This window comes from Rhinopithecus bieti, unplaced genomic scaffold (assembly GCF_001698545.2).
Source record: "Rhinopithecus bieti isolate Rb0 unplaced genomic scaffold, ASM169854v2 scaffold_55715, whole genome shotgun sequence".
Taxonomy (NCBI): domain Eukaryota; kingdom Metazoa; phylum Chordata; class Mammalia; order Primates; family Cercopithecidae; genus Rhinopithecus; species Rhinopithecus bieti.
Window position 1 is genome coordinate 646,217 of NW_016822769.1, and position 15,842 is coordinate 662,058.

General features: G+C 44.1%; 1 protein-coding gene across 4 annotated transcripts in view; it reads right to left on the reverse strand.

Moving 5' to 3' along the window:
• FRMD5 (FERM domain containing 5) overlaps positions 1-15,471 on the reverse strand; it is a 348,152-nt gene extending 332,681 nt beyond the window's left edge. For 2 of the 4 annotated variants that reach the window (XM_017861042.1, XM_017861041.1), the window contains exon 1: positions 14,583-15,471. In XM_017861042.1, the coding sequence (XP_017716531.1) occupies positions 14,583-14,684 (102 nt within the window). In that variant the 5' untranslated portion in view covers positions 14,685-15,471. Of the gene's footprint in view, positions 1-13,853; positions 14,025-14,582 lie in introns of those variants that run through there. The other 2 variants (XM_017861043.1, XM_017861045.1) reach the window with 2 other exon arrangements.
• Positions 15,472-15,842: the final 371 nt, after the last annotated feature.

The window sequence follows — 15,842 nt, forward strand, 5'->3', positions numbered from 1 at the left end:
CCCGTCTCGGCCTCCCAAAGTGCTGGGATTACAGGCTTGAGCCACCGCGCCCGGCCACTTTTTTATTTTTAAGACCAGGTCTTGGTCTGTTACCCAAGCTAGAGTACAGTGGCTTGATGACAACTCACTGCAGCCTCCAACTTTGGGGCTTAAGCAATTTTTTCACCTTAGCCTCCCAAGTAGCTGGAACTACAGGAGCATGCCACTATGCCTAATTCTTTTTATTATTTTTTGTAGAGACAGCGGTCTCACTATGTTGCCCAGGCTGGTCTCAAACTCCTGGAGTCAAGCAATCTTCCTGCCTCAGTCTCCCAAAGTGTTGGAGGCATGAGCTACTGTGCCCATCCTAACCTTTTTACATTTTTTTATTATTCAATAGTTATAGAAACACAAAAAGTTGCAAAAAATAGTATGGAGATGTCCCATGTGCCCTTCACCCACCTTCCCCCAATGGTAAAGTCTTACATAACTACAGTATGTTATCAAAACCAGGAAATTTACATTGGCACTGAAATATAATTCACATATCATATAATTCACCATTTTATAGTATACAATTAAGAGGTTTTTAGTATGTTCCCAGAGTTCTGCAACCCTCACCACTAACCACCTTTTAAAGTCATCATAGGCTGGGCACAGTGGCTCACACCCATAATCCCAGTACTTTGGGATGTTGACGTGGGAGGATTACTCGAGCCCAGGAGTTTGAAACCAGCCTGGTCAACAAAGCAGGATTCTGTCTCTACAAAAGAAAATTTTAAAAATTAGCTGGGCTTGGTGGCATGCACCTGTAGTCCCAGCTACTGGGGAGGCTGAGACAGGAGGATTGCTTGAACCCAGGAGTTCGAGGGTGCAGTGAGCCAAGATCATGCCACTGCACTCCAGCCTCAGCAACAGGGCAAGACCCTATCTCAAAACAAAACAAAACAAATAATATCACCATAGCATAATTGTGAAGAATAGAAAACATGATGGGTTCATTTTTTCACCTATTTAACTCAAGCTATAGGTAACTTTACATTTGCTTTTGCTGTTTTTTGTTTTTTGGGTTTTTTTTTGAGACGGAGTCTCACTCTGCTGCCCAGGCTGAAGTGTAGTGGTGCAATCCTGGCTCACTGCAACCTCCATCTCCCAGGTTCAAGCGATTCTCCTGCCTCAGCCCCTGAGTAGCTGAGATTACAGGTGTACAACACCGTGCCCAGCTAAGTTTTATATTTTTAGTAAAGACAGGGTTTCACCATGTTGGCCAGGGTGGTCTTGAATGCCTGACCTCATGTGATCTGCCTTCCCTCGGACTCCCACAGTGCTGGGATTACAGGTGTGAGCCACCACGGCTGACCCTACATTTGCTTTTTTTCTTTTTTGAGACAGAGTCTTACTCTGTCACCTAGGCTGGAGTGCAGTGACATGATCTCAGCTTACTGCAACCTCCACCTCCCAGGTTCAAGCGATTCTCCTGCCTCAGCATCCCGAGTAGCTGGGACTACAAGCGCGTGCCACCACACTCAGCTAATTTTTTGTAATTTTAGTAGAGACGGGGTTTCATCATGTTAGCTAGGATGGTCTCGATCTGACCTTGTGATCTGCCCACCTCAGCCTCCCAAAGTGCTGGGATTACAGGTGTGAGCCACCACATCAGGCCTACTTGCATTATTTAACAATCATTTTTTTAGAGCTAATATTTTTATTCATACACATCTACAATCAACGTATGTTAAGCCCCTTGGTGACACCTTAGTTACTAGCTGTACAAAGATATCTCTGCTCTTCAAACAGTTCACAGTACACTGAGAGGCAGACATGTGAGAAAATATTCACATTTCTTTTTTTGAGATGGACTCTCGCACTGTCGCCCAGGCTGGAGTGCAGTGGCACGATCTCAACTCACTGCAAGTTCTGCCTCCTGGGCTCACACCATTCTCTTGCCTCAGCCTCCCGAGTAGCTGGGACTACAGGGGCCCGCCACCACGCCCGGCTAAATTTTTTTTACATATTTTTAGTAGAAATGGGGCTTCACCATGTTAGCCAGGATGGTCTCGATCTCCTGACCTTGTGATCTGCCCACCTCAGCCTCCCAAAGTGCTGGGATTACAGGCCTGAGCCACCATGCCAGGAGAAAATATTCACATTTCAATATGGTAAGTGCTAAGTCCCCCAAGGCACTGCCCAACAACAATGGGGAGGGAGTCTACCCTGGAACAAGAAGGCTGGTGATCCATGCAGTGAGAAAAGGTTCATACATAAGATGAGACAAGACAATGCTGGAAAGGGAGGTAGCAGAGAGATTATGGAAGGCCTTTTATGCCATGCTAAAAGGCTCCTGTTATCCTGTAGGCAATGAGAAAACCATGTAGGATTTTTAAAAGAAAAAATAGAGTTGCATTTGGGAAACATGTGAAAGATATGAATGGGCCCACCACTCCACAGGAAGGTAAAACCTACACAATTCGGTCCCCACATCTGGCAAGGGCAAATGGGGAGCCAGGGAATGGAATGTGGTCAGCACTAAATAGTTAGTGGCCCGTCCAGCAGAGGGTTCTATACCCAGCACCAATGCACTGTGGCAGAGTATTGTGCAGTGAGGTGTTCACTATGACTCATTGATTGTTGAATATTTTAAATGTCACCCCCGCATGGAGGCCAGGCCCAGAGGGCTCCTTTAAACCATTAAGCCTCTATCATCACACACAACTACAACAAAAAATAGATCTCAGCTGGCGCGGTGGCTCACGCCTGTAATCCCTGTACTTTGGGAAGCTGAGGCAGGTGGATCACCTTAGGTCAGGAGTTCGAGATCAGCCTGGCCAACATGGTGAAACCTTGTCTCTACTAAAAATACAAAAATTAGCCAGGTGTGGTGGCTTGAGCTTGTAATCCCAGCTACTGGGGAGGCTGAGGTGGGAGAATTGCTTGAACCCAGGATGTGGAGGTTGCAGTGAGCCAAGATTGCGCCACTGCAGCCTGGGCGACAGAGCAAGTGTCCGTCTCAAAAAAAAAAAAAAAAAAAACTCCAATGTTCTTTCATTATCCTCAACCTGCTTCTCCAGATTCTCCCTCCAGATTCTGACCAGGTATTTCTGCTTAAGGCTCTCACTCCAATCCCTCTGTTTCTCTGGTTTTGATCTTTTGTTTCTCCATTTAGCCAATTATTTTAATTCTCCCTCCACTCTAACTTCAGCTCTCCAATGTAAAGACTTTACTGGCCATGGAAAGTCCACCTCCTGCCACCATGTCTACCCATTCCTGAAGAACCAGACCTGAAGACATAGTAGACACAGAGTCACATTGGTTCCATTAATCCATTAAGAAACTATTACCAAGAAAAGTTAATAGAAAACTCTAAACATATAATACAAATCCAGCTAAAGCCCACAGCTTTCAGGAATCTTTAGGTTGGAGCTCCAAGATGTCATTTTATACATTACAGATTTCCATTTGTTTGTACTGCCTCAATTAACTAAATACACAACACTCTTATGTTTAAAAATGAACTTAAAGTACACATATCACATTACGCCTTAGTGTACATTTACATACACTATGATTGCACCTATTTAATATCTCTTACCACCAAGAGAAGGTGTGACACCAAGAGAAGGTGTGACCATCACACAAAGAATCTGACCAACAAAAGTATAACTAGGCAGTGATGGCAATTAGAAATGGTGATAAAAGACTCTATTAAATGAGAGGCTAAAAGTATAAATTAGCATAAAGCAAAGGAGATAATAAAAGATGAACAGAAGGGCTATTTTGTTCAGGAAAGATGGCAAGAAATAAAATTGTGAAATTCAGAAAGTGAAGAAAAAGTCAAATTCTTCCACTTCTTTTGTCATTGTCTTTCAGTCAGAAAGTAGCTTAAGTGAGATAAATCATTAGTAAAAACAGTCCATAATATTTTATAATGACACACTGAAAGATCTCATTTGCAGCAAGATAGTATATCATTATATCTGTCTCTTTAAAAATAATCAGACTGACTAGTATACCCAATATTACAAATTAGAATATGGGTAATATCTCCTTTACCATGAAATTAGAAAGCAGTTCATAGATGTACATTTAATGTGGCTATTCATTTAAACAAACTTTTAAAATTGCATAAGATAGATTAAAAGTAAGCAAAGAAAGTATTACATTTTCAGATTAGCTGTGCTGCTTAGTTGGTTCAGTATTTTATGTCCTGTAGCTACACCAAGCAAACTCCTCTCCCAGTTTTTTTAAAACCTATTACACATGTGCTAGAATCTGAAGCTGGGCATAGTTTGAAGAAGTTCCATTCTAGTACTGGGGCTTCCTTATGTTTTTATCAGAGTTTCACTGCTCAACAGTCAAATTTCTTTTGATAATATAACTTCCAAATGGCCTCCCAAAGAGCTGATGGGCTATTCTGTTAGATAAGTGTATACCGAGAAATTGCAGGTTTAATATGCCTTATATCATTCCAGGCATCATTGCCAATCCATGGAGTCCTTCTGACCTACAAACCTCCAATTCCATATAACTTTGGGCCTTTTAGAGTCTTCTAGAGGCAAGGTCAGCCATGGTAGCTCACGCTTGTAATCCTAGCACTTTGGGAGGTTGAGGCGGGTGGATTGCTTAAGGTCAGGAGTTAGAAACCAGCCTGGCCAACATGGTGAAACCCCTTCTGTACTAAAAATACAAAAATTAGCCGAGCGTGGTGGCGCATGCCTGTAACCCCAGCTACTCGGGAGGCTGAGACACAAGAATTGCTTGAACCTAGGAGGCAGAGGTTGCAATGAGACAACATCATACCACTGAACTCCAGCTTGGGCAACAGAGTGAGACTATGTTTAAAAAAAAAAAAAAAAAAAAAAACGCTTCTAGAGGCTAAAAATCTAAAAGAGGGCAGGCTGGATCTTAAATTACCTCTGGAAGTACATGAGATCCTTATGTGAATTGACTAATTCTGCTTTCTTGTGTCTTTTTGTTTGTTTTGCGTTTTTTTGTTTGTTTGTTTTTGAGATGGAGTTTCGCTCTTATTGCCCAGGCTGGAGTACAATGGCACGATCTCGGCTCACCACAAGCTTTGCCTCCCTAGTTCAAGCGATTCTCCTGCCTCAGCCTCCACAGTAGCTGGGATTACAGGCATGCGCCACCACACCCAGCTAATTGTTTTATTTTTAGTAGAGACAAGATTTCTCCATGTTGGTCAGGCTGGTCTCAACCTCCAGACCTCAGGGGATCCACCCACCTCAGCCTCCCTAAGTGTTGGGATTACAGGCGTGAGCCACCGCGCCCAGCCGTTCTTGTGTTCTGATCAATGTTCTTACCTGCTTGGTTCAAGTCTAACAAAACAAGAATCTTAGTGGCACCTCCTGCCTAGAGTATTTGGAATCCTTTGGAAATCCTGAAGCCAACTTTTCTACTCTATCCTCAAAATTAGACTGAGGCCCAGACTAGAGGTCCTTGGGTTAAGACGGGGTGTAGAGAAAAAAGGCTCTGCACCTGTCTGGAGGTGAAGGATAATTTGCCTGACTAAGGAGTGCCTGGATGGAGTGCCAGACTATGAGGGTTCCTAATGATTTGGCTTTTTCCTACTACAAGTTCACTGAAAGTGGCCAGACATTTGAGTGTGCCCTAGGGCATGCGGATTTGATGTACCACTATTTATTTCAGGTCTTGGGCCTGTGGGCCTTTGCTAATTTTTCTGGCTCCCACAATACCACTTCACAGCAAGCCCCCTTAATCTCTCCAATAAAGTGGAGTGTCTGTATTGTCAGTCATCCCCTATTCATCAGTCTTTAGACTATCCCTTCTTTTTCTCCTTTTCCAGAGCAAAATAACCTATTAGCATTGGCATTCTGCCGAACACTGATTGCCCAGGGCTTTCTTGGAGGTTCCCATCCCCAAAGCTCTAGCCTGGCATTGTGTTGAGTGCTAAAAGTACACCCTGTATAGGGCTGGGAACTTCGAAGCTGTCAGGGGTTCACTGGGGAATTCAGAGACGCAATCCTCGGTCTCCAAGAGAAGCTATTTTTGGTGGCTGCTTAGGTTTAGGAACAGAGATGCTGAAATGTGCCTTTTAGGACTCCATGGGTCACGTTTCTTAACTGTTAATGCACAATTGGGGCTGCACTAGATTCGTCAAAGGATTTTCAAACATCAGCTAAATGTTGCAATTTGATACTCTCTTTTTTGTCAGATGATTAAACTGATCCCAAAGAGAAGAGTCCTCTTGGAAATAAAATTCATATGTAGTTACTGCAGCCACAGAATGAAGATTGAAATCTGAATCCACCTTTTCTTGACATAATGCCATTGCTTTGTGAAGAATCTTAATTTGTGTTATAGTTTTAGAATTAGATTTAATTCATCACTAGCTTTATGCATTATTAGTTTAGATTGATTCCTCTCTGCATGTCAAGTATGATTGAAATTTACTGACAGTAATTTTCCCTAAGCAGATTTCTGTTGTTTGACTCAACTGTACCAGAGTAAGTCAGATAAACACACTAATGAAAAAAACTAAAGACTTCACATTTTTAACTTTTCCACTTAGAAGTAGTCTGCTGTTAACTCAGTCTGGAATGCTCTTTACACATCCGCACACCATTTTATGCTTTTGCCAATTTTTTTTTTTTTTTTTTTTTTTTTTTTTTTTTTTTTTTTTTTTTTGAGGCAGAGTCTCGCTCTGTCGCCCGGACTGGAGTGCAGTGGCCAGATCTCAGCTCACTGCAAGCTCTGCCTCCCGGGTTTACGCCATTCTCCTGCCTCAGCCTCCCGAGTAGCTGGGACTACAGGCGCCCGCCACCTCGCCCGGCTAGTTTTTTTTTGTATTTTTAGTAGAGACGGGGTTTCACCGTGTTAGCCAGGATGGTCTCGATCTCCTGACCTCGTGATCCGCCCGTCTCGGCCTCCCAAAGTGCTGGGATTACAGGCTTGAGCCACCCCGCCCGGCCTTTTTTTTTTTTTTTTTAAGAGACAGGGTTTCCATCTGTAGCCCAGGCTGGAGTACAATAGCACAATCATAGCTCACTATAACCTCGAACTCCTGGGCTTATGAAATCCTCCCACTTCAGCCCCCTCATGTAGCTAGGACTATAGGCATACACCAACATGCCAGCCTAAATTTTAAATTTTTTGTAGCGACAAGGTCTTGCTATGTTGCCCAGGATAGACTCAAACTCCTGGCCTCAAGGGATCCTCCTGTGTTGACCCCCCCAAACACTGAGATTACAGGCATAAACCACAGCACCTGGCCCTGCCTTTGGCAATTTTTCACAGCCTGGTTCAAATTTCGTCTCCTTTGAAAAACAATTATTAATTTTTGAATCCCTCCCCATCTCCCAAACTCCAACCCAAATTTACATTGCCACAACATATCCCCTTGTCTTAGCTCCAAATTCTATGATGCTTTATAGTTTGTTATTTATGTGTTTGCAATCCCTAAGTTGTAAGCCCTTCCAACAGGGGCCTTGACTCTTCCTTTCCCCTAGTGCGTCAAGTTGTGAACAAAATTTGTTTGAAAAAACAATATACAAATATACAATAATCATACTGTTTTTAGGTCAGGAGAGACAAAAAATACTAACCAATAAATACAACAGCATCAAACTGGCATAATGACGCACTGCAGAATCTTTAGACCCCTACCCACTTGAAAATAGGTATGCGTATCTGTAGACAACCTAGCATTCACCTTGCAAAGGAAGAGAATCTACTAAGACAATTCAGGAATAAATTAAAAGTTAGAAATGTGAGATTCATCATTCGCCTCTTCTTCTCCCTCACCTTTTACATCCAGTCAATCAACACTTGCCCATTTTACCTACTAAATATCTCTGTAATCCAGTAGTAGCAATTCTCAAACCTCATTAAGCCTAAGAATCACCTGCAAGACTTGTTAAACAGACTGCTGAACTCCATCCCCAGAGTTTTTGATTCACTAGGTCTGGGATGGAGTCAAGAATTTGCATTTCTAACAAGTACCCAGGTGATATGGATAATACCTATCTAGGGGCCATACTTTGAAAACCACTGCTTTATCCAATTCCTTATTTCATTTTCCATGCTTTTGAGAGGTCTCACAATTTCTACTGAAGGAAAAGGGTTCCTGAGTTGTGACATAGTAAAATGACTCAAATGAGGCATAAGAATAGCTAGTTTTGGTCCTGATTTTGAATGGTTTCTCTTGGTGGGCAGTCGTTGTCTGAGGCTTTGAACTGATCTTTAACACACAGGAATGAGTTCTAGGCGTTTCTGGAGTGGTCCAGAGCACCTCTAAATATGAAGCAGCAGATAAGGTCATGGTAATTCAGGGAGTCAGAAGTGGAAGGGTGGGGGGTTGAAAGCTATAATCACTGTCAAAGGGGTGTTTTCTGTAGACAAGTGAATGGAGCTATTGTACACAAACTCAGTGGTTGCCAAGCATGTGGCCCAATTATTTTGCCTTCATGAGCATGGCACGGAAGGATCTCTTTAGAGAACTTGATTCACACGAGTTTGTGTTTAGTCTAACGGTAGCAGGCAAAAGCCTGGGGAATTTGAACCTAAGAGTCTTTACAAGTTCCTGCCTCCCAAATCTAGGATATGATACTAGAAAGTTGGTAAGACCACAAAAGTAAAACACAATCCTTAAAAATAATACAACAATTACAACTGTTGAAAGACCAATATAGGGGCCTATCTTGGTCAAAATGTTGACAACAATAATGAAGATCACATGTTGACCTTGGGAGGCAAAAGGTTCATAATTTAAATGTCTCTGAGACGGTTTTAGCTCATGGAGAAACTGGAGGTTGGGAGTATGTGAACTTAGACCCTCTGCTCTCCCTGGTTTATCTTTGGCTCTACCTGTATTTAAAGTGCTTGTAAAATCCAGACTTTTTTTTTTTTTTAGAGACAGAATCTTGCTCTGCTGCCCAGGCTGGAGTGCAATGGCGCTATCTCGGCTCACCGCAACTTCCGCCTTCCAGGTTCAAGCGATTCTCCTGCCTCAGCCTCCCGAGCAGCTGGGATTACAGGCATGTAACACCATACACCTGGTTAATTTTTGTATTTTTAGTAGAGACGGGGGTTTTACCATGTTGGCCAGGCTGGTCTTGAACTCCTGATCTCAAGTGATCCTCCCACCTCAGTCTCCCAAATTGCCAGGATTACAGGATGTCTAGCCAAAAGTCCAAAAAGTTTTATTGGTCACCAGGGTCTAGGGTCTTAAAAGGAATGGAAGACCTGCTTCAATTGCCAAGATAGACATATGAATTGGCGATTTGCTGTCTTAGGTGAAACACCATTCTCCCTGCAACATGGGAATGGAAATGCTTTAGTATCCTTCAAATTTACTAGCTGCATAAGAAAACCACTGAGGTAGTTGGCCTAAGCCCCAAAGGGTCAAGGCCAGAAAACAGAGGGGCAACAAGCATCACCTGGACTCCAGGAAAGCAGCACTGTCCTTTCTGGGCACTACAGAAGTGAGAAACAGAAGCTATAAGGTTGCTGCCAAATCCTCCACACTATTCACTTCTTTAATACAAGCCCTAACTAGGCACATTTGGGGGATAAGCAACTCACAGTAGGCTACTCCATGAAACAGGGTCTGCAGAGTCAAACAGGATGTTATAGATGAGGCTATCAAAGGTGAATTCAGCTTAAAATAGATGTAACTAGAAACAGGATGGGACCCATGGTTCGCTTCCTCTTGGAGCAAGAGGTGAGAAAATGAAGCTGTGAGGAGGTCTGTCTCCTGTTTTATGGGGTATTAAGGGGGAAAATGTGAGGGAAACTTCTGTAGCTATGGTGATCTCTACACTCAAAATCCTAATTCTGGCAGAACTCTAACACTCCATAAAGTACTGCATCACACAGTATTCATTTGATCTAAGTCCTCTAAACTTGCACAGATGGAGGCGGGGGGACCCGAAAGTTTTGAAATCCTAAAAGACAAACCAAAAAGTCATAGGAGCTATACCACTGGCACTCCACTAATTCAACAAAGGATAATTGCAGAAATTGACTTCATAAATACCTCAAAGACCTCATAAATATCACACTAACATACCGTACTTCTCACCAAGGAGAGGGGTCACACAGCAAAATGGTTTGCAATGGAATGGATTAAAACTATAAAGGGTTATACAATTGTTAGAACTGTTTATTGTTTTCAGGAATAAGAAATTTTGAAGTGAAGTTAACATAGTAATCATGTAGCACAAACAAATTAGAACAAATATTTATCGAACTAAAACTATATAAGGCATCGAACTAGATGTGATAATTCTTGGGGTTTATGATTTATAGCTTTCTCTTAATCTATTATAAATTCTAGAGTGCCTGGCAAGCACAGGGCTCAATATATTCTCTCCCTCCCTCTCTCATCCTAGCTACCACAGCTACTAAGTGTTTGAGCCACAATCAAATCCAAATATTGGTTATACTATGGAAATGCCCCTGCACACACATTCTATTTATGGTGGTATCTTATTTAACTGCACAATTTAACCTGGCTGCTTAATCCATTATTTTAATGTGTCTCCCAGTAAAATCAAATTCATTTCTAAAGTAGCTCACCTTTCAGTAACCAGAAAAAAATGATTAACATTTCCGACTTGAAAATAGGTATTTTTTCAACACATATTTCTACTAGAAATTTTGCAATATATATTCTTTTAATTTATAAACTATTGCAAGCTGAAAGACAGTTAAAAACCTATTCCTGGCCGGGTGCAGTGACTCACACCTGTAATTCCAGCACTTTGGGAGATGAGGCGGGTGGATCATGAGGTCAAAAGATAGGGACCATCCTGGCCAACATGGTGAAACCCCATCTCTACTAAAAATACAAAAATTGGCCAGGGGTAGTGGTGGATGCCTGTAATACCATCTACTTGGGAGGCTGAGGCAGGAGAATCACTTGAACCGGGGAGGCAGAGGTTGCAGTGAGCTGAGATCGCACCATTGCACTCCAGCCTGGGCAACAGAGCGAGACTCCATCTCAAAATAATAATAATAATAAAAATAATCTATTCCTTATAAGCAGGGCATGGTGGTGCACTTCTGTAGTCCCAACTACTTGGGAGGCTGAGGCGAGAGAATCACTTCAGCCCAGGAATTCAAGTCCAGCCTGGGCAACATAGCAAGATCCCGTTTTTTGTTTTTTATGAGACGGAGTCTTGCTCTGTCGCCCGGGCTGGAGTGCAGTGGCCGGATCTCAGCTCACTGCAAGCTCCGCCTCCCGGGTTTACGCCATTCTCCTGCCTCAGCCTCCCGAGTAGCTGGGACTATAAGCGCCCGCCACCTCGCCCGGCTAGTTTTTTTGTATTTTTTAGTAGAGACGGGGTTTCACCGTGTTAGCCAGGATGGTCTCGATCTCTTGACCTAGTGATCCGCCCGTCTCGGCCTCCCAAAGTGCTGGGATTACAGGCTTGAGCCACCGCGCCCGGCCCGTTTCTTAAAAACATAAAAATCTATTCCTTAGGATATTACATGCCTAAGCATGTAAATGACTCCTTCAGTACACTGAGTTGAAAGATATTAGGTATCTTTTCATTTTTTAATTTTCCCTATTTTCTCCCAAATAACAAAGGAAGGTGATAAATGTGGTAAATATATATATATATCCATAAATGAAACAGATGAGTGAAGAACAGATGAGTAGACTAGATCTGCATTTATGAGGCAGTGACCTTCAAAACGGGCAGGGAGCTGTTCACAATGTTCTTCACAGGGGAGCAATTACACTACAAACCTCCTATGTATACTTTCATTTCTCATGGTCTACAAATACATTTGCATATCAGAAAGAGTGAAAGAATAGTCTGGTGACTGTGGCAACCTTCACTGAAAACATATAAGGCATTTTCATTACCTTAATAATTACATCCTAAATGCCAGATCAGAATACATGCTGCATTACGAAAGGACAAATACTTTGATGGAATTTCCTACAACTGAAATTTACCAAATGTAACTATCATGACTCCAACCCAGTGATACATTTCTGATTCTGTAATACCCTAAGTAGTCTCTGATTATGCTGAGACAGTAAAATCATTCTAAAATAGATACCTTATTTAAACAAAAATATGGCATACAACATTTTAAGGAAAATGAGTTCAAATTATCACCCTAAAAATTAAAATATACAGTGCTACAATGCCTAAAATGTTGGGAATATTGCTTAACCTAATAAGAAGCTCATAGATCCTTTCCATACTGATTTAAAAGATCCTGTCCCTAGTATTTAACAAACAGTATTTAACAAATGAGCACGTGCACACATACACACACACTACAGAAATGCATGAGGAAAAGTTGATAAGAAAAGCTCAATTTCTAAATGTTCAAAAAAGCTACATGTAGAAAATATTATTTTCATATAAGATACTGTCTTTTGCTACATTTCCTCACATGAGTAAAACAAAAGCAATTTACAAAAGTGGTGCCAAAGAATGACAACATTACATATACTTTACAATCCCTAGATTCTACGCAAAAATCACAATGCACAATCATTAACATGTCTAGACAATGGACACTTACTACAGTGTGGCCATATTACACCAAGCTTAATTTTTTAAGTGGCCTAGATATTTTATAAAATTAAATTGCAATAATGTAAAATGAGAGCAGTAGGAAAATAACCACAACCATAGTAGGATATAGCAAGCACAAACCCAGTAAGTCCTATTTAACTCAAAATATTCTTTTCTAAATGGTAATAAAAACTACTCACAATTATAATACCAGTCAAACAACCTCAAAGGTTCCACTAACTGGGAAAAAAATAACTAGTTGCCTCATTGCAATACTTTAAAACCACAAGGTTAACAATCATTTCTAGCGAAATGGTGATGTGAATTGTGTTTTATTTGTATTCTACACCTTGGCAGAAGTTAGTGACCTGCCTCGGAAATTATTTCACATACCCCAAAAGTATTCTTAGGACTCATGAAGTATAAATCTCACACTGCCCTTGATATGCTATTGGATAAATGCTTTAAATTTTAAAGCTAAAGGATAAAGACTTTTAAAAAGCTCTAGACAATATACTCAAATGGTGAAGATGTCAACTCAATGTATTCTCCTATCCCAGCAAAAGAAAAAAAACAAAAAAAAATTGGACATGGCACAACGATACAATAGGAACAAAAAGTAGTATTCCACTCATTCAGCAAGGAAATAATACAGAGCATCTCTCTATCATATTCAACTACAAAAATCCTTTCACTTGATGGCTAGCATCTTTATGACTGCTTAGTCTGTATTTAAGTGGCCTTAAAGAGAGATTTTGTGCTCTTTCTCTACCCTCATGGATCTTTGGCAACAGTCAGCACTTATACCCAGGGCTGGTTTCGAGGGGAGGGAGAAAAGGGAAAGTGAGGAGAAGGCTGAACTGAGCACGGAGTCAGCAGGGAGCAGCTGCTCTCATACACTACCCAGTGTCTTTCTCACACACCGCTATTTTCCGCTATTGAGCACTGTCAGCAAAAATAAATAAATAAGGAGGCGGGGGGCAAGGAGACACTGAGGGTAGGACCCGGGCCGACAGTTTTTGTCTGTCACATCCGAGCCAGAAGCCTCCTCTGTTTTCCTGCTGCAAAGGCAAAGGATCAGGTGAGACCCCTCCGGGTCCAGCTCAATTTGCTTCTCCACAAAGAGCAGCTTCCGGTGATGAGCGCAGGATCCTCCTGGCTGATGAACTGAACACCGGAGCATTGTCAATGTTTTCAATCTCTGACTTTTTCATAAGGGAGGAGAGAGGGCTGTGACTGCATTCCCGGGAAAGACTACTACTCCTGACGTGCACACAGCAGTAGTGAAGGAACAGGAGCAAGAGGTTGTAAAATCCCTTCAAAATACCAGGTTCTGAAAGAAATGCTGTTCAGCATTACCGTATTGTTGGCGTTTTTCGTAAGTCGCCGATTCTTCCTGGCCACCGCCAAGCCCCAAATCGCTGGGACTTGTTGCTAAATCTTTACCTCACGTCCCCCAGAACCGCCCAACACAATAAGATTTGGGGGTCGAAAGGCAGGAGGGGGCCTAAATCTCTAAAGCCCAGAGGACTGGGCTTCCTTCAATAGGCCACTCCGCATGGGCTGCGCGTTCAGTTCTACCTTCTGAAAGCTCTGACTCACAAATGGGGTGGGGGGGGGGAGGAATTATGACATAAACCATTATCCTTCCAACCCAAGAGAGATAAGAAAAGCCAGCCATACGTCCTTGCCCGGCCAGAGAGCCAAAGCCTGAGCCCCCGACGGGGCGGCCGGGCTAGGAGCCTACAGCCCTACCCGCCTCCCTCCGGGCGCTCCGGAAAGGTGCACCCTACCCGGGCGGGCTCGAGGAACCAGGACGGGGCGCCCTCATCCAAGGAGAGCAGGGGAGGACTTGGGGGTGTGGGACGCGGAGACTAGCCCCGCGGCGGCGGTGACACACCGGGTGCCAGGGCTCCGGCAGGGGCTCCGGTGAAGGCGCCCTGCAGCACTAGGGTGGTCCGCCGCAACCAGGAACGGACAAAGCACGGCGCTGGGGCGACCCCCGGGCGGCGGCCGCCGCAGGTCAAGTTGATCGGACTTGGGAGACGAGGGTGTCCCGTGGGCGGGGCGGGGCGGCGCAGCGCTAACCTGGATGGTGCAGGTGTACTCGCTATCGTCCAGCAGCCGCACGGTGCAGCTGTACTCGCGCTCCAGGCTCCTGCTGCTGCCGCTCATCAACCTGCTCAGCATCTTCCCGCCCGCCCGCCCGGGAGCGACGCGGCGACGCTGCGGACCCTGGACCAGGCGTCCCTCAGCCCGGCAGCTCCGCGCCGACCCCGGGCACCTGCAACATCACCCCGGCCCCGTCGCTGCCGGTGCCTCCTGCTGCCCTCGTTCCTCCTCCTTATCCTCCTCCTTCCCTCAGCCGCCACCACCTCCCCCCAGCCCAGATCAAGCGCCGGGCTCTGTCTCCTCGGCGCCCCACTGCCCGTGCCCAGCTCGCGGGGCGGGGCCTCAACCGGAGGGGGCCAATGAGGATCAGCGCGGCGGAACCGAGTGGCAGACCGAAGAGCCAATCGGAATAGAGCACTGAGATGATGGGCGGGGTAAAGAAGCAATCACAGAAAAGCAGTGGGACCTAGTCAAGCTGGAGCAGCCCTCTAGCGTCCCAAATGAGGGGCTCCTCTCCGCCCCGTGGTTCCTATGGATGCTGTTTCCCCTCCCCCGGGCCAGGTGTGAGCACCCAACTGGATTGATGTCTGCCGCCTGAAATATACTTGATCTGCGTTTCTGAAGCCAAGCCCCGCACCCTTCAACGCCGCGGTTCCCGCCCTCCTGGGAGCCGGAGCGAGGAGGCGGCGGGATTCTGGATCACAGTCCCTGCACCTGCAGAATGCGGGTACCTCTCGCTCCAGATCAGGCGACTGCCCCCGACCTGTGCTGTACCCTAAGTTGGCCGGTCTGGCCTCTGTGCTCCAGCCCTCTTATTTTGGGAAACAGGAGCTACTTAAATAAAAGCTAAAGGGACCTCAGAGGTTCTTAAGTACTCGGGTTTAATCCCCTAAAAAATCCTCCACTCTAACACCCTTTGCCTCCTTCTTTTTATTTCAGAAGACAAAAGGAGACCGCTCCTTCAGCTGGTAGGGAGCAGAGGAAGCAATGAATCTTCTCCTTGCACTTTTAGAACTGGAAATTATGTCTTCAGACTTTCTCAGCAGAACAACATAGTATGTCAGGAGGTGTACATCACAAAGAATTGTCTCCTTCTCTTTGTCACCCGAAATTTACAGACTTCAAGGTTTTTTACCAAAACTTCACTAAGAGACATTCTCCCTCAAAGATTTTCGATGGGAGGAAATGTTATAAAATAATTGTGTCGACCGGCGCAGTGGCTCATGCCTGTAATCC